Source organism: Bombus flavifrons, chromosome 4 (assembly GCF_040668555.2).
Source record: "Bombus flavifrons isolate JBK064 chromosome 4, iyBomFlav1_principal, whole genome shotgun sequence".
NCBI lineage: Eukaryota > Metazoa > Arthropoda > Insecta > Hymenoptera > Apidae > Bombus > Bombus flavifrons.
Genome location: NC_138445.1, coordinates 3,571,266 through 3,598,244, shown reverse-complemented (window position 1 = coordinate 3,598,244; position 26,979 = coordinate 3,571,266). Strand labels below are relative to the sequence as shown.

Below are 26,979 nucleotides of genomic sequence, written 5' to 3'. Positions count from 1 at the left end.
GCGCAGCATGCAATAATAAACCACATTTTAATATTAATATCAATTTGAAACATCAAATCAGACAGAAAATCAATCTAATAGTATGTTTAGATTATTAACTATGATGAATAATAAATATTCAAAAAATAGGTAATTAAGAAGTTTTTAAAATTAAATTGCACAATAGTATTAGTTTTTGACACTATAAAATAGATTGATTTTCCTGAAGTAAATAACCATTAAGATAAGAATTACGCACCTGCTGTAGAATATAGGCAACATGCAAATTATCTTACACAACATACATAAAGTTAAGAAGCAAAAACAAATGCACATTAGCATCAATTACTAACAGCCTACCTGTGGCACACGTAAAGTGTGAATATATAATCTTCTCAATATCTGGATTCAATTCGACAAACATCTGTAAAATGAATTCTCTAGCAGGTATGGCATCTCTTTGTGGGCCTGTGAAATATATAAGCAAGCATACGAATTGACAATTACTTCTATTTATATTTATTCAAGCACATACTATCTTTTTTCTCCCAATTCAATTATGTAATATCAGTGGGATATTATTTTAAAATCTGATTGAAACCAATTCAAATATTAATTAATATTAATAACATAAAATTACAAGACTTATACTACCTATAATAAAATACTTTTAGAACACAAAAATATAATAATAACAGAAAACTAAAATTAATTTCAATTATTTTACTACAATATATAAACTAATATACATTAAAATGATATGTAAAGATTAAAGAGAAAATTAGATACAGAAGGTAAAAATTATGTTTTCATGGAGAAAAAAAAATTTTTTTTGGATGTTGAAACTATTATCAAATCCACTTTATCTGGTTTACTAAATCAATGAAGTTTATATCCAAATCCAATAAATACTGAAGGACAAATTATTCAATTAGTTCTATTAACTCTCATAGAAACCTTTTAAAGCTATTATCAGTCAAATACAAATCTCTTATGTAAGCTTAATATATGTTTTCATTTTATCAGATTAAGAAAATATAACACATTTTAATTAGATTATTTAAATTAGATCTAATTAGATACACCTGGAAAGTTCTAAGGAATGTTTATGTCAAAATGCTTTGAAATCAATTGTAAAGTAAATAAATTTCCCTAAAGTAAAGCTAAAATCTCTATTTATGTATGTAAGTTGTTCTGGTATGGTTTTATGGAAAAGTTGTATCACTTATTATTGATAAAATGAATGAAAGGTAATGTCGAAGTACAGAAAATAGCTGTTCTATAATAAAGAAAGGGTTAAGCTTTAAGGATACAGTTACAACTTTATGATGTATAGTTACTGGCTCAATTTAGAAAATTCTCTACAAAACATCTACAATTTCTGCCATGATGTGTTATATTTAAACAGACCTGTCGCACACGTGAAGTGAGAGTAGCACATGCGGTCAGGATCAGGATTCGTACTGAGATACACCTTTAAGATGAATTCCCTTGCTGGTACATCTTGTTGTTTAGGGCCTATACCATACAACTTGTTCACTTACTAATAATAAACTGAATAGTATGCTCCAGAGCAATGCGAAATAATTCTAAGCCTGATTCTCTGAACATATTGACAATTCATCCGAAGGTGTTTCATATTTCACATTTTATGATATACTTAATAATATTATGATATTATAACTTCTATATTACTTTAAGAGATAAAGAATCATTTTTATTAATTTTAATAAATATAAATAAAATTTTTAATAGAAACACAATATTGACTGAATAATTTATAAGAATGGGAAAGATATAAATTTACTAAATATTTTAGGGGAAGTAAATATATAACTTATACGAGAAGTATCAGTACGAGTAAAAAATATTTTTTTCAATTGATTCGAAATGTTATTAAAGAATTTTCACCAAGTTCGAACCTATCTATACCCTACTGAATTAATCGTTTAGAAATTATTTCCTTTTTTATTTTATTTGCGAAAGTTTAACTTCTCTGCGATATTTTTTAAAACATGGTAATCCAATTTATTTTTCTATTTATTAAAGATAAAATACCGTATGAAAAGTATTTCCAAATCACTAGTAGCGAATTATAAAGATTTAATAAAAATGGATTAAAAATCAAATATCTATGTATAATGTTGGAATAATTATATTAACTAGAAATATAAAAATTAAAAATCTATTTGCAATGTTCAATAATGGAATTGTCTGCTGTGTTTTGAAAAATTAATTCATCTTCCTGAATAGAATAAAGAAATATAATCATTTCTGAAGATAAAATTCATTCTAAACCGAGTATATTAAAATTAACAAAGATTATCAACCTTTATTAGTAACTTATTGAATTTTATTATGTGTTTGTATGAGAACTTTCTATGTAAAATCACATCTCGAATCAACTGGTAGATTTTCGTTTACACATAATGAACAATAGTAAACATCTAGTATATTACATACGATGTTGTACGTATCAATCTAAAGATTCACAAACATTAATAAGTTTAATGTTGTGAATGTTGTTATACAGTATAATTTCCAAAAGTAAATATTAGTGTTATATACCTACCATTATATTCAGGAAAATAGTCAACAAGATGAGAGTACATAATCTTCTCCTCGAGCAGATCTTTCTTGTTTAGGAACAGAATAACAGAAGACTGTTGAAACCAAGGATATGTAATAATTGTTTTGAACAAAGCCTTACTTTCTTCCATTCGATTCTGGAAAATGGTAATAACAAGTTAGAATGATATGATTTAGTTAATGATTTATATGGGTAAACTAAAAAATACGAGAAAGAAATATTGTAATAGTATTTACCTCATTTTCCGATTCAAACAAAATTTGATCATATTCACTTAAAGCTACTAAAAAGATGATAGAAGTGACATTCTCGAAACAGTGGATCCACTTCCTTCTTTCTGATCTCTGTCCACCAACGTCTACCATCCTGTAAAATATACTTATGTAATATTGTTCATCTTTTCACTTACGACTTAAATATTTGCTACAATATTAATCAAACTAAAGCGCAAACTGTTATCCGATATTTATCAATTTGTTAAGTGCGGTTTGTAAATAATTCCTAATTTCACATTCAGAATTTAAATTACTCGTACGATTCATTAGTCAAATGTCAAATGTAATATTTACAAAATGATATTTTCTGAACAGAAATTTCATGGAAAAACATGCAAACAATGAGCTATTTAAAGCAAACGAAGGATAAAAATTGAAGAGAAAAAAAAACAAAAAAAAAAAGAAAGGAGAACGAAACAGGAAGAATCAGCTATAAAATATGTAGTAAATAACATAATCCTGTTTTTTTTTTTTTTAATAAGAAGTTATCTACGTGTTCACTCACCTTGTCAATTTTTAAGGTACAAATAGTAAATATTACTATTATTACGTTACGTTATCAATTATAACTTATGAATTACCTGCTACTTCTATTTTACCTCTGTAACTTATAAAGTCTATTTCTATACGTGATAACTTACGTATAAGAGAATATTATTTACATTACAACAAATCGCGATAATACTTAAGAAACTATATACGATCGAGAGAAAAAAAAATGATTAACATAAATAAATGGTATTGCGATAATGTACAGACAAAAAATACATGACATGATAGAAATAAAATAAAAGTGTCTACCCGTATTAAAAAAAACTCACACAGGTATTTTGATACTAATCCATTACTCCAGGTTAGTACGATACTAAGTTAGTATAGTATACTTCTAAACGTATAGTCAAGTTCAAGTAATGTGTGTTAGTACCTAAATATGATGGAGTCCAGATCAAACGGATATTCTATAATGCCAGTAGTAGGAGCTCGAGCCCGAAGAATGTCTTGTTCGGTAGGAAGGAAGTCAGGCTTTTCGATACGTTCTAGGTCACTAAGATAACTGCAAAACAAACGAAGCCACAGTCTGATAGTGCATGCCCATGCATGTATTAAAGGTGATTACGAGGAGAGGAATATCGCAAAACATTTGACACATGCTCGTTGTCCCCAGCCTGTAAGAATTCACTCAAATGCAAAGTTCATTGATTTATTCTTACAGTTTTATGACACAGTAACTGACAGTGGGACAGTTTACATTGTTCACCGCAAAGCTATTATGTTCCTTGTAAATAAATACGATTGATCGAGAGAAGACCGTGTGCGTCCATACTCCGCTAGAAGAGGAACACCTTGCGTTGTGTCTTCTCTCCGCATACAGAGCACGAAATTTTCTCGTCGTCGCGAGAGACGAAATTTCGTACATGGGAACTTAGCACCACGGCACGTCATAAAACCGGAGGTATCAATGGAACTCGCGACACGCCAGTGAGAAAGGAGAAACGAAACGAATGATGGATTCCATGTACAATGAAATCGGTGAGTCACAATACATGCAGCCACGATGCAGAAAGAGTCCAATGTAAGTAGATCACAGGCACAGGCAGCGTCTTCCTTTGCATGGCGAGACATACCTAAATCGAATTTCTTCCAAGTCAAAAGGATATTCAATTATACCAGTAGTAGGCACTCTCACACGAAGAATGTCCTGTTCTGTTGGGAGGTAGCCCCTTGCTGCGACTCGATCTATCTCCAATAGGTAACTGAAACATCATGTTCTCAATACCTGATACACGGAACATCTGGCATTCCCAAATATTATAATCTCGTTCAACGAACAAATATCGAATCAATCAGATATCGAGTAAACCATTCACATGAGTAAATGGATCGCTTATTAAATAGAAACCTAGCAGTCGGTGCAAACCTTCAACGTTCCATCAAATATTTCTCTACAACGGATTCTTCATATTTAGACGTTACACGCGTTTAACGTTTCACACAGGCCTGTACTTGGCGGGTACGTATTCGACTCGTTTAGGGGCCGACACGTTGGGACTGCTAACCGAACAATGACGTCGAGTGGAACGAGGTGAAAAAAAGATACGCTCTCCTCAGGGGCAAGTAGATGGCAAAGACACGTCCAGACGGTACTTACTACTTAGCGGAGTCTGTGAGCTGATATTCTCGCCTGCGATCGTAACACTCTTGGATACCACTATCCGCCCATAAATCTTTGATTGCTTCTACGTATGGACTTTCAAAGGTTGTAACTGTCTCGAAGTCCACGCTTCGCACGAGTTCTGCTTTTTCCTAGGATCGCATGGAAACAACACATTTTTGAGTTGCACTTGGTTACCATAATTAACACGGGGAGAATGGAGCCCAGGGTCACCGATAAAAATACTCACTATATTCGCAGATGAGGCGTACTGGATCTTGAGGAGGTCCATCGCCCGGATCATGGACTGCATGGCCATGAAAATGTTTTGGTACACGAGTTTAATGAACCCCCTCTTGTCATCGTCCGAGTAACCAGACCCGTGGATGATTCTCATCTGTTTAATGAAGGTGGATTTGCCGGATTCACCAGTACCTGTAACAAGTTTATGAATCATTAACGAGCGAACGTTGCCGAGGTAATCGACTTTTTCTGGGTTACTCGTACTTTCACGATTCGGCTTAATCGACCGATGAATTTATAAATTTCATTCATACGTAACGAAGGTATTCTATCGCGTGCGTTACGTTTGCCATTACGTATTATTAGGATAAATCGGTTAAAGCTGTGTATTTACTGGAACAAATGTTACCAGATAGTACGTATGTGTGAAATCTGTCTGTGAAACGTGCGATGTACCAGTGCTGTTCTGTAGCGGTAATTGCAATCAATTTATTTCTTAAGAAAATAATCATTTTTCTAGAAATAAGCTTCGATAGAATGTAAATACACCGTTGGCTATTTTGTACAAATGGCTTTCCACTGTTTTCTTTTTCTCTGGTTACTTTATTACAAATTATCGTGTCGTACGTAATACTAAAGGCACTAAGCAAGGTAAAGTTTGCCATTTTTCAGCAAATGTACGTATAACGATTAGGTGTCTTAATATTTACAGCCAACAATGTACTGTGATGTATCTTTGTGGTCAATTTGATGAATCAATTTAATAACTCAGTAAGTAGATTCCGTCAGATAATTAGGAAGTAACGAACCACAGTTAAAAATTTCATTCACCTATTTCCACGGCTATTTATAGAAATATCGTCTTGTAATAATTACGAGTTCCGGAACGAATAGTTCGCTGTACGAACTGATAAATATAACACTTACAATCACAAGTTTTTAAGACATTTTAATTTGAGACATTTCCAAAAAAGAGATCCATCTTTTTTCGGGATTATTCGATATTATTGGTATCCGCGTAGCAATTCAATTGAAAATGCAATTATTTAATTATATCAAAAATAGCAGGACCTATGTCAAGAATTTTCAAATTTTAGGATGTCGATCCTCGATTGATGTCGTAATAAATAATCAGAGTAGGTTTTACTACATTTGGTCTAGGTTTCTTTCAGAATATTTAACGTTACTTTGTATTCTATGTTTAAATAAAAAATCCTATATCACGTAGAGTGCAGAATATAAATAAAAACAAAACACTAAAATTAAGTAACTTTAATTTTTAGGTCCAATTCCATGGCTGGGTTTCGTCTCGTTCAAGTTATCTAAATTCAGCACACTTGAAACGTTTCTTCGGGTTTTAAACGAAGTTAGAGTTCTCTTAGCCATTCTTTGTTATTTCTTCAACTAAAAAGAAAAATGGTTATTAGATAACGTTCTATTTCCAGCGTCGACCTTCTCTTAATTATTATACGAGTTCTCTAAGCTAAGTCGACTTTTACCCAACTTTCGGTTTAATCGTAGCGAGCAAATCATCGACCGTTTTTGCAAACATTCTAAGACGATTTTTATATTCTTTTTTATGTCTTATGGCCAGCTTCGGATGTTTTTACGACGTTTTCAGGTATTCATTTTTCATTAAGTATCCAGTCGGAGCTACTTGCCACTCGATACTCAACGATTCCGAGCCGATTAATTCGACTTATATCGACGTTTATGTAATCGAGGCTTTAAAATCGTTATGTGTGCCGAATTTTTTCTGCGAATGCAAATCTAAGGTTATGTAACGAAAGGAGCGTAAAAAGCATAAACAAAGAATTTTGGTGTTAACCAATAGGCTACCAATAGCAATTAAAGCAAGTAGCACGGTACTGCGTGTTAAGTAACGATATTTGTGCTCGTACACAAGCAGCGTACAACAATCAAACACGTAAACTCAATTATTATACGCCGCCACACTTTGTCAAATAGTGCGTCGTAAACTGCATTAAAGCAGAATCGAATAATTTGAAAATATCATCGATACTTGTGCGATCAAAGAACGAGAGAAAGTATCGATTGTAACAAAGCGCTGGTGCTCGCTATTCGATAATTAATACAGCGATCCAGTTACTCGTTTCTGCCTCGTATCTTGGTGTCTGAAAGGGAAACAACTGAAAAATAGGTAATATTGAGCCGTCCTGCTTCTATGTACAAACCGTTCCAATGACAAATATCGTATTACATTATCACTCGTTAATAGAATACGGATGTACGGCTGTCTACAAACATTACGAGTTATTAACGGTTGCGTAAGTTACTCGGCGGGTCGCATATTAATACTTGCATTTGCATGATCCGCGTTGCTCGGTTCGTAGCAAGAAACGGCCAAAGTTCCCGTGAGAACACGTGGACGACAAAAGCCGGCCCAACGATTTTCCAAGCGACAGCTACGCGTATCGAGAATCGAATCGACGCCGAAGCGTGGTTCGAGTTGGCCGACCTCCGCCGACCTCCATCGCTCGTTCGACAATTTCCGCGCAGCGGCCGATGCGCGCCTCGTGCTTTTCCGGGTCGCCGGCGGAAGCATACGAACATCTACGACGAAAAACCGAGCCGCCAACCCGAAATGGGAAGTGACACCAACACCAGGGACGTACCATCGTCTCTCTTCTTCCCTGTATCCTTTCGTATCCGATTCTTTGAATTACGTGAAATTTCATAAAAATACCGGCTCATGTCCTTATTTCTCAACAGTATTTTTTTCTGTCAGGTCCATTCTGTGTTTTGGCCATACGATAGAGTATAAAAATGACAGGAAATTTAATGTTGAAGTTTTATGTTGGTGTATTATGAATTTCAGTAACTTTTGCACTCAGACAATCTTTTACCGGATTAGCAACGCTCGTTTTGTAAAGTTACATTTCCTTTTTATACTTCTCGTTTTATAAATTTTCTTCTGGTCGCCATTGTACTAATTTCTTCTTCTCTCTGCGTCTATTTGGATATTACTCGGGTCTAATTAATTAGTATGTAAATGCTACAATAAATACTATGGTGTGGTTTTGCGGCCACCGTGGATAATTACGTTAAGACATTCAATCAGAAATTAACCTACGGAATCACTTTTGTAAAATATTTTTACGTCATAATTGCAGTTGGAACTTTCGAAATTTATTATATTATAGTTTAACATATTTTCTGTTGAGTTTACTAGTTTCAGTTAATTATGTCTGCGGAATATGCATTTCTCTTTAACACAGCAAAAACGTAGTCAGAGATTTTATTAAAATTTTAATTAAAACGTTTCGTTATTAATTTTTTTAACTAATAATTTTACACGCTTGTTGCAACGATTTTTCTACGAATTTGCAAAACTCGCGCACGGCTACTATAAGAATAAAAATTACTTTGTGCTATCCTTTTTTCGGGGGGGTTTTAAGTTTCAAGCAATGTCTTCATATATGTACAACGAAAAATCATAGTGACGTAAATAAACCGTTATTTAATATTCCAAATAATATTCTGTGTTTATCATTATACAAATTTATATTTTTTCAGGTCATAAAGACACATCGCGGCAGAGAATAAAGTTATAACTAACTTAATTATAAAAGTAAAACCACGATACTTTTAAGAGCTGAAATATACGATAAAATTCTCAATATTTTCATTTACATCGTTATGATTTTCAGCCTGCCATATATTGTTCGAATTTACTTATTAATGATAATAAACACCTTCCAATACATCGATAATGAACAGAAAATTACACGTAAATCGTTGCGGAATAATTTGAAGGAGAGAAGAATCCAACGAAAATTCAGCGAGGACTCTACAATCGAATTAATACGAATTTCAGTCGAACTTTCGAGTCACAATTTCGCTGTAAATAGTCGATGCTATGATATCTCGCAGCCGCTGCTATAATGGAGCAATAATTCGCTCATAAACTAACACTATCAGCCGTTGCAACTAGTATATACCATTTCTTTTCCTCTTTCTTGCTAATAATAACGCCGGCATTAAATAGGTTGCAAGCCGATTAATTCGACCCTTATCGGATCATACGCTCGGAAGTGTGCAAATTAATTTTTTCCGCAAGGAGTTGCTCGCCATTTAATCGAACCGTACTTTAAGTGAGCTGTTCGATTTGATAATCCATGAAATTATCCTTGTCATTCTCGTTGTAGATTGTCACCTGTATAAACTGCCGATCCGTTCGTTTACACCTCTTTGCTCTTTATCCAAGTTAGCTGAAAGCTGGCCATCTAACTTTCTGCAAACGTTTCTTTACTTTATCATCGCTGGTAGCTTTTTATTCGGATAATTTGAACCAGTCAACTTGAGCAAGACGAAATATTAACCTTTGACTTGCAGTTATTATCGCAGCTATTAGCTAAATGTTAAACAGCAATTTTTCAAATCAACCTAATCAAACCAACTTTAACCACCAGTTTTCTAACACCACGAGGAACTTGGATGTTTCTTAAACTCCTCCAGTCACGTTTATGCTGAAGATTGTAACAGAATTCTATCTGATAACAAAAATTAATGTGAACTGTAACTTTAGTTGTAATTTTTCGTTAAATTATAGAGAACCTTTTGTAACCATAGAATCTGATTGTACCAGCCTCTGATTCCGAGCAACTTGACTGTAAATACAAGTACGTTACATGTGCTTGTTACGTGTACACCGAACTATATCTCAACTTACAATATTTACTTATGTTTGTATTTATCGTGTTAGGTCATTAGGTAAACGTATGGAAATATTTACACTATGTTTCGGATTTATTTTGCCGCGTGAAATTATCTTTTACCTGGTTGTATCATCAATCGAGTTTCTCGGAAGCCAAGCCGATCAACTCAACCCTTTATCAGCCTCACAATTATGCTACATACGTGTACGACTAATGTTTGTCTTTCAAAACAAATTACTCGTTTCCATAAGCTGATTCATTGCAAGAAGATAACGTAAATGACAGCAAAGTCTAAGGCAAGATTTAAAAAAGTAGTTTAGCAACATCACATTCTTGGTGTTGATCAATGTCGTTTCTCAACATCTCGGTTGCAAGACACTGTGCATGTACAATGGCTACAAAGGTTACTGCGCATACTATTGTAAATACTATCTGCACATCATAGCATTAAATATAACATCTACATAAATTTCGTGTTATTCAATGTTATACAAATTTGACATATGAGAAAATGAAAGGCATGTAAAATTTATTTAAAAAAATGCTTCGTTCAGTATCCTTGCTGTACATCCCAATGTTGCCACCTGACACTGTCTGTATTTGGTGAACAGTTAATGTTCGTCTAAGAAGCTGGTAAGGAACTCGTAAAGCATGGGGTTCAAGCGAAGAAAGATGTAGAGAAAGATGAAAGAAAAGTAAAGAATAGAAGAATGAATAGAGTCCAGACACTTGCGCAAATTGTCGTTATAAAGAGAAGCTGCTTTGTGGTGTGAACCCTATTGACCTACCATTCACGGTACAACACACAATTCTAAAATGGTACCAAATTAGATGAACCAATTATTGAAAAAGGTTGAAAATATCCAAAGAATTGAAGAAAGTACATATCCAGTTCAGAACAAAGTGGATGAAACAGGCTGAAATTTATCAGATCAGATTTAGCAGACATATGGGTCTAGAAATATGGTAAGCATTTATCGAAAAATCAATATCTTCGTATGAAAAAATTTATATAATTGCCTTGAGTGCTTAGTAACGAAGATCTGTAATCGATGTTTTATACAAATTCATTCAGACAGAGTAAAAAATATACGTGTAAAAGGACGCGTCTTTCAGTTGTTAAAAAGAAAGTGTTTCTGATTTGTTCCCCTTAATTTTGCTGAGAAAATGTTTGTATTATTCGCTTTTTGCGCGCTGGAAATATGTTTATATGAAATATGAAATAAGACAAATCTCACGATCTGTACAAGAATCACATACGAATTGTTTAGTTTGCAATATAAATTCTAACTGTATGGTATAGTTTCTAATTTGTTCCCCTGAATTTTGCTGAGAAAATGTTTGTATTATTCGCTTTTTGCGCGCTGGAAATATGTTTATATGAAATATGAAATAAGACAAATCTCACGATTTGTACAAGAATCACATACAAATTTTCTAGTTTGCGATTTAAATTCTAATTATACGGTATAGTTTCTAATTTGTTCCCCTGAATTTTGCTGAGAAAATGTTTGTATTATTCGCTTTTTGCGCGCTGGAAATATGCTTATATGAAATATGAAATAAGACAAATCTCACGATCTGTACAAGAATCACATACAAATTTTCTAGTTTGCGATTTAAATTCTAATTATACGGTATAGTTTCTAATTTGTTCCCCTGAATTTTGCTGAGAAAATGTTTGTATTATTCGCTTTTTGCGCGCTGGAAATATGTTTATATGAAATATGAAATAAGACAAATCTCACGATCTGTACAAGAATCACATACGAATTGTTTAGTTTGCAATATAAATTCTAACTGTATGGTATAGTTTCTAATTTGTTCCCCTGAATTTTGCTGAGAAAATGTTTGTATTATTCGCTTTTTGCGCGCTGGAAATATGTTTATATGAAATATGAAATAAGACAAATCTCACGATTTGTACAACAATCACATACAAATTTTCTAGTTTGCGATATAAATGTGCGCAGCTCATAGCATCGTCTGAAATACGCGCTGCATCTAACCGAATTTTCTGCCCTCTCGTCGTTCGAAAATTGATCGTCACGTACGAAACACGCCACGTTTTGATCTTCTTCATCTTCACACGATGACTCCATTTCGACTTTCTTTGCGAAGAACGCGTTCCTGATTTCGTCCCTGGATATCTACGCAAGGAAACGAAATTTTAATCGATTCTGCACTTCGGAAAATGAAAACAGAAGCGATATACTACGCGACACCAAACATAATTGCTAGAACTACATACTTTATATGTTGAAGTACGATTTCCAATATTCAGATAACATAATAACGTAGTGCGCTACTGATGAAAAAGCTACGCGATGCAGAAGACTCTGGAAACGGCGAATTTCTTTGCTCCCACTTAACGTATCTGTTTCATTTAACACGTTGAATGCCATGCTAGTTTTACAGGGATTGCCCGTGGCGTCATGATGAATTGTTTATTACGCGATACACATAATGTTGAAATATCATAAGTCCATATTTCATGTATAAATAAGACTATTTTTATATCTTTTATACTGCATTAATTTCGTCACACCATTGTAGTAACGATGGTAATAATACAAAATTTATAACTATTGACATTCGTTCAAATTATATTATATTTCTACTAATCTTGGCGCGTCGGTTATCGGTGGCTCCCACGGCGCCGTTGACGAGTAGAGCGTCGGTCACCGGTGACCCCGGTAGCATTCAACGTGCTAAAGAATGGAAGCCGCTGAAGAGTAAAACTAAAGTGGAAGTAGGAAAGAAAGCCGAAAAACCGAAATCGATCCAGCTGTAAGAGAATTAAACAGTGGAGAGTGGCGCAGAGCGGGGTCACGTGCTCGATTCTAATTGTACCTTTTAGCTGTAGGGCTCTTAGCTGTTCTCCTTGGAAAGAACAATAACACTTGCGCGCCGGTGTACGTCCCTGAACATGGTGGGGCGGCAACAAACACGGAGCACGAAACGGAGCAAAAGGTGGGGTGGCTTAACGGCGGCGGCGGCGGCGACGGCGGCGGCGGCGGCGGCGGCGGTGGCGACAAAGGAAGATGTGCAGGTGGTACACACAGAGCACGGCGCCAGCATCGCCCTCGCGAAAATCATGAATGAAAACGGGCGAGCAGCCAGCACTACTGCGTGCTATCATGCAGCCACCGCGTATGGATCTCCTCTCGTCTCTCCCTTTCGAATGCATTGGCCGGCCAACAGCTCTCTCGCGTTCTCTTTAGTCTTTAGCAAGCGTGGCGGTAGCGGCAGCAGTGCCGCTGCCTTTTGTCCGCGCCGCGCTGAGAAAAGACGATCCGCTCTCACCAACACGCCCTTCTTCGTCGCCGCCTAACTGTCGCGCGCAAGCAAGGGCAGCGTCAGTTTGCACAATATCGTGTGAACGACATCCCCCCGTTTTAAGAGGTTTATTTAGGCACCTGTATCTCATCGGCGTCGCATACCCCGGCTAAACTACTCGAATCGTTAGCACGCTTATTAGCGACAACTTCTGGCCTGCCTTGGGATACGCGGGCTACCGTGTTTCTGTACGGATGTATAGCTATAATTGTAGGAAATAAAAAATAGAGAAAGTCGAGGAGGTTATATCGAGGATGTAAAGTAAAGACATAAGAAAATGTGGAAGATTTTGTAAATTTGAGAAAGTCGATCTGTGAATGCCTCGCACGAAGAGTTACGTTGTTGTTGATGAAATGCTCTCGACACAGTTACATTCGTTTTTCTCATATTAACGCTTTGGTGCATAAATTTATTAGTAAGTTTAACCAGTAGCCGGCGATTTTTCGTAAAAATTTCATGTTCTTGAACTTTACGTAAATGGACGATTTGCGCGTGACACGAATACTAACGTTTGGCTTACGAACTTGAGGACACGTTGATGCCAACGGAGAGTGTTAACGAAGATATCTTCAGTTTGGAGAAAATACGAAAGAAAAAGAAAATAGTGAGCATGATTCCTCGTTCCAGTTTTGTGTCGAGCAAGACATTTGATTTGTTAGCAAAAATGAGAGCAAGATTGAAGTATGGCAGCGTTAATCGCAGGGCTAATAAAATTTTCAACGTTCGTAATTTTGCTGAAAATAATATTTTGGAATTAAAGTTTCATTGATTTGATTCAGGGCAAGTAAAACAATATATTTTATTTATCTTTATAGCTGTTACAGTTACAAATTTTAGTTCATTCTTCCTGGTAACATTTTAATTTAATTTTGACGCTCGTACAGATCTAAATTATTCGTCAACATCAGGTTGTCCGTTCTTCCAATGCAGCTTCTTCGAAAGCTATATTAATATCACAAGCGATGTGTCCAAGTTTAAACTCACGTAAGAAAATGTTGACCTATGGTTCGCTTTAACACACAATCCACCATTTTATAATAAAATAATGAACACAAAGCACCGATCGATTAGCTTTAGAATTTTATACGTTCGAAATGTATCCGAAATGGATCATTTCGTATGCAACCACTTAAATTATAAATTCAGCCCATAAGAACCATGGGTTTCTTTAATCCTCTATAACGTCACGTGATATGAACATCCGTATCTTTGATCTGTTAATTTTATTTTACACTATTATTGCATTGTATTACGATCACGTTAAGCCACTGTATTATTAGCACTAAATATCTTGTTTACGACAATTATCAATATCTAAATTACAGATCAAACTGCAGATTTAAACAAGAAGTTATCACCAATTACGAATGTCTTCTTTTGGACAAGAGATTAATAGGAAAATTGTCAGGTGCGCTATGCTTGATACAACAGATTCAGTTGGTTTAACAGTTTAACATACGATTATCATACATAACGTCTTAAAAAATTCAACGTTATATTCCCCAGCTCCTTTTTATGTTATCTATACTATGCCTGGACTAATTATAGGTAATTAAAATGTATACTATGATATATGTGGTATAAGGTGCATAAGTTATATAACTCGTCGTAAGTTGATTAGTATACATTAAACGCTCGTTCGCCGAGATAAAAAAATAGACGTGATAATTCTCTGCCTATCGGATTATCCTCTTTTCCCCGAGTATTTTATTTTTTTATTTTGTGTATATTTTATTTTGCTTCCGTTTAAACAATTCCTGATACCCGCCGCTACGTTTGAGTACGCGTTTTTATTTTTATTTTAACCCGTCGTTGCCCGTTGTTTCGAACGTTTGTTAAAATAATATATTCGAGGCAATGTTTCAGTATTTATTACGTATTTATTTAGCCTCTCAAAATATGCTACTCAGCGACCTTTTTTTCAGGTTTTATTATGTAGGTGAAACAGTCTTCGAGATTATGAAATTTCTATGGACAGACTTTCTGACACGTTGTTATGGCACGTGTGTTTCTTTCGTGTATCAACTTACTTCTACGAATAGATCGTTATAATTACGAAGTACGTAGAAATTGCACGTGGGCTAATATTGCTCAATGGCGTACTATTCTAATGAATAGATCATTAGTCACAGATACGTATAACACGAGACACTAACAATTGTTGTTTGATACACTCGGTATGACCGAGCTGCAAGCTTTTCCTTCTTCTTCCAATTCGTCAAAATTCCACTTGCTTGAATTCATCGATCGAATTTAACGAAAAAGCGATATGAAAACACGGACCTATGTATATAAATATACGTATACGTAAAACGCAAGTGAGTAAAAAAAAGTTGAGAGAATTAAGTTTAAATCGTAAGAGAGCGAGAAAAAGATGTACGTGTCTCTGAATTTTTGAAAATAGTGTGAAACAGCGAGAAGCTAAAAAATGTCCAATTTACAAGTTGTATACGTATCGATGGATATTAAATAACTTTTGCGATTCTTGAAAGTAAATATTAGCGTATTAAAGTTACTCTAACGGGTGCGGGAATAATTAACACGACTATGTTCGAACGATTTTATATGAACCATCCTGGGAGAATAATAATTTTGCTTTTCAGCGGTGAACAGCTTTTTAATTGAATTAAATTAGTCAGAAATTTACAAAACACGCGCCTGAACAAATACACTTCGTTGCGATAGTTTTGGATTGTAGCACGAAAGAGGAAGATAAGATGCATAAAACGCTTCGAAGGCACACGACCTGCGTATAACGCTAGCCATTTTCAACTCTAATTCAAATTCTCTGTAAATGAACAACAACCGATAAATTTCTCAACTTTAATTCCGCTCGAAAAAATTATCGATTTACCGTAACACGAGTACGAAACTGGCAACGATATCTTACGAACGAGTCGTTTTGTTAACCGGAAACAAGCCCGCCAGCCAAAATATAGGAAAACACTGGAAAGGAAAATTCTGGCTGATAAAATTTCATACGATAAAGAATGACGCAATAGGCATGTTAAGTATAGATACATCTGTGTGGTCTAAAAATACCAATTAGCGTTCGATGGAACGTCGAGCGGATGTACACTCGTGACGAGAGGACAAGGGTGACATGAGAACGCTCCAAGGAAATTCCGTTCGAAATTTCCATCGCGCGATCTATGAAATATCCGCGCGGTGGGGGCCAAGAGGCAGGCTGAACGTTTTCGAAACAATTTTTATCGCGCTCTTAGAAGGCTGAGTGGGAGGAAGAAGCTGGTTCCTCGATGTACATATGTGCGTTGACTTTATGGCCGATGAATGTGGAAGAATTGCGATTGGCGAAGCCGACGGCACAGAGTAGCGCGGTAAATTGCTATGAAAGACAGGGCTGCGCGGGCCTCGAGCCTGGTTTAAAAATAAAGGACACATCATGGAAGGACAAGAGGAAGGAAGACAGAGAGAATGCATCGAGTGAGTCACGGCGAGCGAGATATGCGAAAGGAAGTTTGCCCGACCTTCCAGCCTTCTAATAAATGCGAATACCAGATTCTCGAAATATAAATATTCCTTGGGGGAATCCGTACGAGAGATCGACTATCAAACTCGGTCGAATGTCGCCTTCTTTTTTTACGAAAAGTCGCATCGACTCTTTCCTCGCCAATTATTAAGAGCGATAAAGGGACATTGAAATAAATTGCGATAAACTTGCTCCAGGTGTAAGAAAATGGTCTTTGGTAGGAATTTCGAAGAAACGATTAGGAGGATAATTGTCTTCTCAGTCTGGAGATTTCCTGCGCCTTTGACATCGGATGTACATTTTTCTGTGGCTCGGTGCGAGAACCAACAACGTCGTACTTTCGCGAAAATGGGTTAAACCCGGTATCGAGTTTGTAAACAATCGTGTATTCCATGTAAAGATAGGAAAATTTCAAGTTCTATATAGAAATGACTATAATGGCACTCGTATAGAAATACCAAAGTCAACATGAAAAATAGTAAGCAGCGTAAGCTTTCATTCTCTTGCTTTGTATTAGTGAAAGAGATTTAAAGTTACAAAATCTTCTGTGTCGGAACTTATTTGAGAATGGGTTCTTTAACATATCTCTAAGTGCTAATATGTCAACTTTTTAAATAACGAAATTTGTATTTGTATTTGCTTCTTGCATTGAACAACATTATCGCGGATATACAGGGTGGTTGGTAACTGGTGGTACAAGCGGAAACGGGGTGATTTTACGCGAAAAAAGAAGTCGAAAATATAGAATAAAAATTTTTCGTTTGAGGCTTTGTTTTCGAAAAAATCGACTTTGAATTTTCGCTCGGTACGCGTGCACTTTATCGCGTCTCGTTATAACGGATCTCACTGTAGATCGTTGTCTCGATGGAAAAATTAAAAAAAAAAAAATTAAAAAGAAAATTTTTATTCCATATTTTCGACTTCTTTTTTTGCGTAGAATCACCCCCTTTCCGTTTGTACCACCAGTTACCAACCACCCTGTATATGTTTTTTTTTTTTATGGGAAACGAATATTAATAACGTAAAGTAAAATTAATTTAATCACTGTACGAGTCGTTTATTTTTATTATTAAATTTTTAGATATTAATTATATTTAGAGATTAATTACAATTTCAAAATCCATTCACATTCGAGATTTCGACAAATGTTAAGTTGTCGTTGTAAAATCCAATTACGTAATTAATAACAGAATTAGAAGAAGTTTGTTTAAAATTAATAGCTTAAAGACTTTTCTTATGCTGACGGTGGTACGATAAACTTAGATTTCAAATGAGTCAACATAATGCATTCATTTTGTAACGCGACTAAATGCATATCGATGGCAATGTCTATATCTATTAATTAAACAGCGGAATTTAATGCTGATATTACTTCAGAAAAACAAGGCTTCTTATACTTTTAATCAATAAGAGAGTCATAATAGAATTTGAACGCTATTAATAACAACAACATTATTTATAAAGATATAATTGACAAATTTAGAGAAAAATTGTATTTCTATCCTAAAGAAACAATGAGTATTTATTTATAACATTTTGAAAATAATACCGCGCGTTCACATATATTTGAAATAATTTTTAATGTATGACAAAAGTAAAATAGTATATTTTTATTGATTAATATAATGTACGAGTAAATGCATTTTTTATTTGCACATTTTATAAATCTCTGGAGTATTATTAAACTGATACTATGTGCTGCATCCTATATACAGTACGTATTATATTACACGTATTATATGAAAACATCGAAATGTACGGATGGTGCGATAAATTACTACCACGATGTATCAATAATACCACGTCTTTCAATTTTATAAAATAATCCGATAATCGCATTAAAAATATTTAATCTACTCGTACGTAGATATGATTAGTAACGTAAAGAAATATCGTAGATACGAATGATCGTTCTACAGTTCGAATATATTGAAATCTTCAAACGATCGTCTCTTCGAAATTCAAACAAAACTTTTCCATCTGAAATAAGAATAAAAATAAAATTGCCTGTACATCATATTAGAAAAGTGTGTTCGTCGTTAGTTTTATACAAAAATATTTATACTCGCCAGCTATATTTAAACACTGCTGCCTAACTTATACAACGATCTCGTCCGCACTCTACGTTCCACATAATCCAAGCAACAATTCTCCACCCTCCGTTGGAACTTCACTTAACACCTTGCCCGCAGGAATTTCCATGGCTAAAAAAGAGCGATATCCATGGGTTACATCCTATCGTTTGCTCGTGCTGTTCCAGGCAGCGAGCGAAATAATCAGCGCGAGATCTCGAACAAACACGGCTCTCTCCTACGTACGAAAGAGTCTCTCTCTCTTTCTTTTTCCATTTTACTTATTTCCCTTCGCGGTTTCTGCCGTCGTGCAATTTCTTTCCTATACTATAACTATAAATTAGACGCGTAATTTAAACACGTGGACGACTATTCTGGACGCGACGTCATCTTACAGTGTCCCTTGAGAGTTCCACAGCAGGTCAGCTGCACGTTTCCTTTTTAGCCTTCGTTTAATCCGGCCTTTGTAGGTCTACAGGTCTATTTAATTAGCAGGTTGTGCAACTCTTTTCTCACATGTTCGCGTCGCATTTCTCTTAGTTCTGCCTCGAATAATTCGTACCCCCATAACTTTCCGTGGAACGATGTTCGTTCCCGATGTATCACCGATGTCACTCACAACTGTCCTCAACGTTATCGATCGCAGTGATCCAAGTTTAGCGACGTTCTGCCGCTGTTCCCCGCGCTATTCCACCAGTCTGTGCGGCTTTCATACTTGTTTTCTACATTTCTAGGTGCACGAAAGGAGACGACACGGAAACGGGCAGACGTGGAAAGGCTGACGGTTGAATGAACAAGGGACAGGGAGGAGAGCAAAGGGAGCAGCAAGGAGAGGCGAAACTAAGGAAGAAACAGGAAACCGAGCAGGAGAATGGCGGACAGACGGAGGAAGAGCGGTGCAAGGGTGGTGCGAAGCGTAGTACGATAACCGTATATATACGACGCTCTGCCAGTCTCATCGACCTAAAACCGAGGCGAACTCGGCGAGAGTGGCGGCGAGGCCGCGATGGAGACGCCGGCAGTGGTGTAACTCGCTGTGCAATCGGGGCTGCGAACGATATCGAATGAGCGAGCGAGACATCGTCCGAGATACGTGTGCGAAAAAGAAGAAAAGAAGAAGAGGGAGAAAAAGGAAGAGAGCGCGAGCAGCCAGCCGAGCAAACAAGTTAATGAATGAACGAACGAACGAACGGAACGGTGGGCGGGGCACGGCTACGTTCTTCCGTTGTACTTTCCGCGCCGCCGTCACCCAACACTCGCCTCGTTCTCATCGAGTCTACAAAGAGACGATTCTGCGGGAAAACCGAGGAAAACCGGTGTACGGCCGCCTCAGGAACCCGTCGACCACGCGTGTGCGTGCACGTTCGCACCTAACCCCCGGATCAACGTGTGTGCTACATCGCTGCTATTGATTTTGTTCGGATACCCGCGTACCCCTGCTGCAACTCCGCCACGGAACCGACCAACGATACCTTAATAATTAACCGATTATGCAATCTCGGCTTTGCAATATCGTAGCAAATTGCTTCGTTCGTGTCTTTTTGGGAGAGACGAAGCGGTCATGTCTCTTCGTGTCTCTAAAACGGTTTAATTTTTACAAGATGGCTCGACTTTCGAATCTCAACGACTGGCTCGTCGCGAGAAAATTTTGAAAGGCATCTTGCATTGGAAATATCCCGTCGGTGCGTTGTATCGTTACGAACGATACGTTTGATGGAAAATGGTAGGTTCATGTTTGGATAATTAGCTTTCCTACCGTTAGATTGGTACGCAAGGTGTTATTGGTCTCGCTCCACTTTTGTTAATGGCTGTATTAGTGGTCGTCTACTATGTATATTCCGCTGTTACGATTACTGCGGATTGGAAGAGTTGAGTAATATATAGTAAAAAGACGAATATATAAAGATTTTATTACTTTTCTCGCCAAGCATTTTTTTGGGACATACTGTGCTGTATTTTGTATTTTATACACGCGATGAAGTATCATTTGAGCTGGCAAAAGCCACGTCGTCGATCAAGTTCATAGTTTGTAAAAATTGAAAGCGTAAACGACATAAGTAATGTAGAAGAAATTAAGGACTATGGATATTACTTTAGAAAATTTTCCTTGAAATTTGTAATCGTTTGCGCTATCTGCTTGTAACGAGGAAGATAGAAACAAGTCGTTTGTGTTTCGAGACGCTGGGTAGCAATTACGTACTCAAGCAGCGAAATTGAAAAATCCACAAGGAGCGGAGCTGATCGGTTCGATCTCTGAGAGACTCGCCCGCCTGCAGTATTGGCAAAAATCGATATATAGAATGTAGAAAAATAGAATACGAAACGTAATATTTAGATATAAAAATAACCAATTAGAAAATACATTTTAAATAGAAACGCGTTTGGTAAATTGGAAATTAGGTCCCAATTGAGGTATCCAATTTTCTCGACAAATACGAACGTATATTTGTTTGGCATTTTCGTGGAAATGAAAATTCTGCGAAAGTCAGCGAGAATTTTACTTACGCGCTCGAGCAGAAACATATTAAATATAATACACTTGCATGAACACGATCAGGATTTTAATTAGGTGAACAATTCACCCGTATCGTAGAAACGTATCCGGCTTGCCGAATTTCTACGGTCGTAACCTCCGCCGATTAGAACACACTGCACCCGCGAGACCAATAACATTCAGTTTAGTAATTCATGCCTACACAAATACTTCGATTTTAGCAACCGGCGATTCGTTTCAACTACTGCACGCTAAATCAATCCTACGTGCACCATTATACACTTTGCAATTATACTATAGAACGCGGCACACCAGCGATTACGTGTCGCAGTTTAATCTAAAAAGATAATTTAAATCCAAAAAGATCATTTAAATCTAAAAAGATACGAGAACTCGCTCGAAAAATAAGGCATACGGAAAACTGTTTCAAAATTCGCGCCATAGCGTGTAGTACGCTGGCAGATCTGCATAGTCGGCAGCGCCAGATGCGAATTTTTTCTAAAAATAATAAACAGCGTCCGTTTGTCCACGTTCGTCCAACCAAAATTATCGTCTGTCCAATCTTCGACAAAAAGTTATCGGCGAAATTCGAAATGGTAACTGGTCGCGATCCACGGTTACCGATATTCTCGTGGCTCGTTCGAGTAATCGGAGACTTCTTGCAGATAACACTGACGGTGCAAAACATCGAGTCTCGCAGGAGCGAAAGAAGGCTCCTGTTACCTAAAATTATTCCGGAAATTTCATTTGTTTCGATCGTTATAAGATTTTAAACGTAAAAAGATGCAAACGGGTCAGAAGGTTTTCTACTTTTGCCACTGATATGGTCGAGAACCGAATGTAACGTTCATTTAAATTTGCAAACGCCGTACCAATCTCGTTTGTCTCTAGACAGCTTTTATAAAAACAAAGAATATTTTTCTTCAACATGTTCTTTTTATTTTTCTTACAAAAGTATATTATACGATATTACCGGTAAGAATTGTCATAAAACTGATCATATTTAGCATCCACCTGCTCGAGCATTTTTATCGTTCAACTTACGTTGTTTTATACAGAGGATGTTGCGACGTTGTACGTACCTTTTAACGCTATTGGTGATCATTTACAAATGAAAATTGCTCTTAAATTCTACGCTACGATATTCCCATTGTAGGACGTTGTACGATAAAAAGAAAAAAACCAACATTTTTGTTCATTGTACAGTGTCGTATAAGAGAAATCTTCAATTATTCGCATAAGCGCGATTCAACCACAAATATATAGAGGTCAGATGCATCGCCTATTGATCTTTAGTTATACGTAGATGTTGGAGTACTCGGCTAGCCGGGTATCAGCAGCTGTAACTCACGGTTGTGCCGTGCGGAAGGTTTCCAGGGCGGTGGAAGCTCCATCGTCGCCGCCACCACCGCCATCGCCATCGCTATCGCCACCGCCACCGCCACCGCCATCGCCAGCACCAGGGGTGGGTCGATAGATGCCGACGTGGAAAGCAGGAGCCGTCCCAGCCGCAGCACCACCGCCCCGATATATTTACGCGCTACCCTTCTCTCTCTCTCTCTCTCTCTCTCTCTCTCTCTCTCTCTCTTGCTCTTCCTATCTCGCATATTTTCTCCAACTACGCCGTTTTTCTGCTATCATTCCGCCGTTGCAAGTCGTTTCTTTCGTCTTGCCCTCGCGTATCAATTTGCCCAGAGTGTTTTATTTGAAAAATTCTCTGCTTTCCTTCGGTCATTCGGCAAAGTTGAGCTGCGTGGCGAAAGCGTCGGCGTGTTGGTGGCGAAGGCAGTGAAACTCCGTTTCGTCGAGAAAACGAGCTTCGATCTGCTGCGAAACGGATGGCGACTGATGCAATATTTGCCAATTTTCGAGACAGCCGCGCGAAAGTGCAGGCGAAGTTGATAGATAGAGAAAAGCGGAGATCTTGCCCGGAAGAAACGTGCCTACTCACGTTAGAAGGGTGCACGATCGATGTTCATGCTATTAGACGTTGTAGCGGAGAGGAAATATTGCTGCGATAAGTGGAGCAGCGAGATAAATCTACGTTAAAGGCTAAACGTTGTTTAGTCTGATGTATATATCTCTCAACAAATATTTGGCCGATAATCGGCCAGCTTTGTCTTTTCCTGGCAAAACGGAAGAATGCTATGACGCTTTTAATTTCGGTTCGATGATGTAAATATTCGTCGTGTCGATCCTCGTAAATGTAACTGTCGTACTATGATAAAACAGAAAAGTATGTTCGATCGAGTCACGAAGTTGTAGAAACTTGATAAAGACTGTGCTCGTAGATCGGTTGAATTTTCATTCGACCATAAGTTAGGCTATACGTGCACCACTTTTCGTGATACCGATTTCATTGCGAGTCTAGTTTCTAACTATTAGATTTACATCGCATTGTTTCCTATGAAATTAGAACATTTCACAGAGATCAGCTTTGTCATGAGCGCCCAGATTTGCCTATTATATCGCAATTATTCTTCGTCCGAATTAGGAAATACTCGATTTTCTATTTTCTGAACGAAAAGATCGAATGGTTAAAGAAAGCAATTGCGTGCAGCTTTTACGTAAATTTTGTTAAAGGAGACGAACGAAGTGATACGCAAGAAACGTTATTTCTGTGAAAAGTGTCATCGTTAACGGACAATAATATGCTATTTCGTTACTGCTAAATATAATTCCGATGCATTTGTAATACGGTAAATCGATGTAATTGATAGAGCACGGTAATTACGGAGAAGCAAAAACGAATAAATCTCGTACGAGAATTTTCATTTGAATATCGATAAACGCAAGTCGATCGTGAAAAATGAACAGACATCGCGGAATACTCGACGAGATAACGATAATTTTCGATCGCAAGCGCACGTGTCGCTCGCTACCATTGAACGCGACATTAATTATTACGCTGAAATTTAATTAAACAGTCGCAAATTAGGATACCACGATGACGCTTGTCATCGTACTATCGTGTTAACGTACAATTACAGAAAACTGTGTTTCGTTGCAGAACGAGAAAGACAGATTTGTAAAACGGCAGATATTTCCAATTTCGACACAATAGTCGGCCGAAAGAATTATTACGCCCAATGACTAATTCGCTATCGAATGACCCAATTGTGTACAACGGCTTACAATCACGCTGCGTCAGTATTTACAACACCTGTACAAAGTATCATCGAGATCGTTTCAGCTGTTTCGGAATAATCGGCGACCGAGCGCCGACGAATACGCCGGATGGAATGTTCGTCTCTTTCGATTATCTTCTTTTCTTCGTCGCTTTTCAACCGAACAAATTCACCGTGGAAATTTCACGCAGATCTCTGTCGCCGATATCATCGTTGCGTTTCTTACGGGACACGTAAGCGTCTCTCTCGTACATCGTGAAATTACCAAATATCTGCAGGCTTTTCGTTAAGTGTACGTTAAAAAAGCAACAGCAAAAACAATAGCAATTATCTGGCAAGAAGAACAAATGAAAGATTCGCGCGACCCGAAACCAAAGACAACTGAGCAAATTAACGCGCGATATTGCCGGTTATAAATTTCAGTTTTCAGTTTGTAATCTCGACGAACGTGACAATCGCGCTGACTGATTCTTGAAACCAGCGACCTTTAAATAATTAGTCGCCCGCTTCCACGATTCCACGAATGGAACTGGCGCTAGATTTCGAATAAATTACTCGTAACGAAGAAAAAATATATACTCGTGCGCCTCCATACGCCAGATATATTTGTTTCTTTCCAAAGGCTAATTGCAAACTGCCTCCACTTTTATTGTTTTTTATCGTGGACGTGTAACGCGATCAATTGGACTATTCATGGAAAAACCGTGCTACAAAAATGTTCGCTTCCAAGGCTAAATTAATTGTTCCACTAGTTCGATTAAGGCTCGATGAACAAGCAAATCGCTCGAGCGAATTATTCTCCAATTATTCTAATTAGTGTAATTTTTTCCAACAATATCTTTTTTCTCTCTATCTCTCGTATATTTGGCACGTATACCGCGTGTTCTTTTCTTTTTTTTCTTTTTTTTTTCATTCGTAAATCGCAAGAACTTCGCGACAATATTAAGATATAATATTACGCAATTTACTGCCATACTATCTGCAGTTCACAGTTATCTCGCTCTCGTCAGGTTTACATTCGACAATATTGTTCTTTCATTAGCAACGATGTTAAACGCCTGACAATAAATAGAACGTTTTGAAGAAGAAATATTAGCTTTGGTAACTAACTTTGACAAATTAATGCTCTATCCGTACAATGTTGCTTACCGTGGTCGTCGTGAAAATATAGCCGCGCCTCGGCAAACGCAACGAGGAAAACGATCGGATCGTCGGCCAGATTTCCCAGCGTTAACCGAATTAAGGGACGATACGTTTATACTAACTAGCGGTGCAATTTCTAAATTTAAGATCGGACACGTTACGAATGAAAATCAATACTAAACGTGTATTTTATGACAGCGCCAGATATCAATTCCGATGTTTCGCGTTTCTAGCTCGAAGGACGTGGTTACGATAATCGAAAATATTCCGGCGGTCGTCGTAATAACGCGATGATTCCGGTTAGCATCACGCACGAGCAGCTGCCTCTTCGTACGCGTACTTTTTATCACATCAACAATTTGTCAAATCAAATTCACACAAGCGTGCATATAGAAGCAACTAACGTAAGATCGTAAGATATTTTTTTTAAATCGAAACGCATAAACTTCCAGTAAGTAGGAAATGATGCAGCAGTGATTCGTCGATCCTACGATTTTTCAGTTCTTATAGTTCTGATAGTTTAACAAAAAAATGTAGAATTATACAGGGTGGTTGGTACAAGCGGAAAGGGGGTGATTCTACGCGAAAAAAGAAGTCGGAAATATAGAATAAAAATTTTTCGTTTGAGGCTCTGTTTTCGAGAAAATCCACTTTGAATTTTCGCTCGGTACGCGTGCACTTTATCGCGTCTCGTTATAACGGATCTCACTGTAGATCGTTGTCTCGATGGAAAAATTAAAAAGAAAATTTTTATTCTATATTTTCGACTTCTTTTTTCGCGTAGAATCACCCCTTTCCGCTTGTACCAGCAGTTACCAACCACCCTGTATATATTAGAAGATATAATAAAAACATAGTAGAAGACATTTTTCATTCACTTTCATTGATCACTGATGTAAGAAAAGGTTTCAAAAGTTTCGTTTCTTCGTAAACAGAAAATAGGAGTCGTGCTGTATTTTTTAAATATATCGATAGGATACAATTTTTCTACAGCTTATACATACGTAAAAATTTGAATAATATGTTTCCATTAGAGCCTCGATGACCAGGCATTCGGAAATGTTTCAGGCGCCGATGGATCTGAATCTTTTCACAGCAACGTAGCAAATTGAAGAGGAAAGATGGAATAATTTCGACGTCAGAAAAATGCAACAAGTCCATTGTTTAAAGGATAACATCCATACAGGCGGATTTGTGAAACTGTAAACTTGCAAAGTACTTACTTTGGCGGATAGGACGTATACAGCGACGTAATAATATCGCATCACTGAAAGCGAAGTGAAGCCAGCTTTCTTTTTCGAGCAAACGAAACGAAAATCTTGTTGTTAAGTAAATGACACGACTAGCAGGCAAATGAAAACCGTGTTCCCTTGAACGGAGCTCGAAATTTGTATT

The 26,979-nt window shown here is 36.9% G+C and overlaps 1 protein-coding gene across 8 annotated transcripts in view; it reads right to left on the bottom strand.

Annotated features, from left to right (window-relative positions):
* The window catches only part of Galphaq (G protein alpha q subunit), a 61,276-nt gene that overhangs the window by 3,703 nt on the left and 30,594 nt on the right, over positions 1 to 26,979 (bottom strand). For 2 of the 8 annotated variants that reach the window (XM_069112210.1, XM_069112209.1), the window contains exons 2-8: positions 5,247 to 5,431; positions 4,994 to 5,148; positions 4,470 to 4,598; positions 3,770 to 3,898; positions 2,806 to 2,935; positions 2,552 to 2,705; positions 340 to 447 (exon numbers count right to left, since the gene is read on the bottom strand). In XM_069112210.1, coding sequence (XP_068968311.1) covers positions 340 to 447; positions 2,552 to 2,705; positions 2,806 to 2,935; positions 3,770 to 3,898; positions 4,470 to 4,598; positions 4,994 to 5,148; positions 5,247 to 5,431 — 990 coding nt within the window. Of the gene's footprint in view, positions 1 to 339; positions 448 to 1,389; positions 1,498 to 2,551; positions 2,706 to 2,805; positions 2,936 to 3,769; positions 3,899 to 4,469; positions 4,599 to 4,993; positions 5,149 to 5,246; positions 5,432 to 9,817; positions 9,846 to 26,979 lie in introns of those variants that run through there. The other 6 variants (XR_011173038.1, XM_069112204.1, XM_069112208.1 and 3 more) reach the window with 5 other exon arrangements.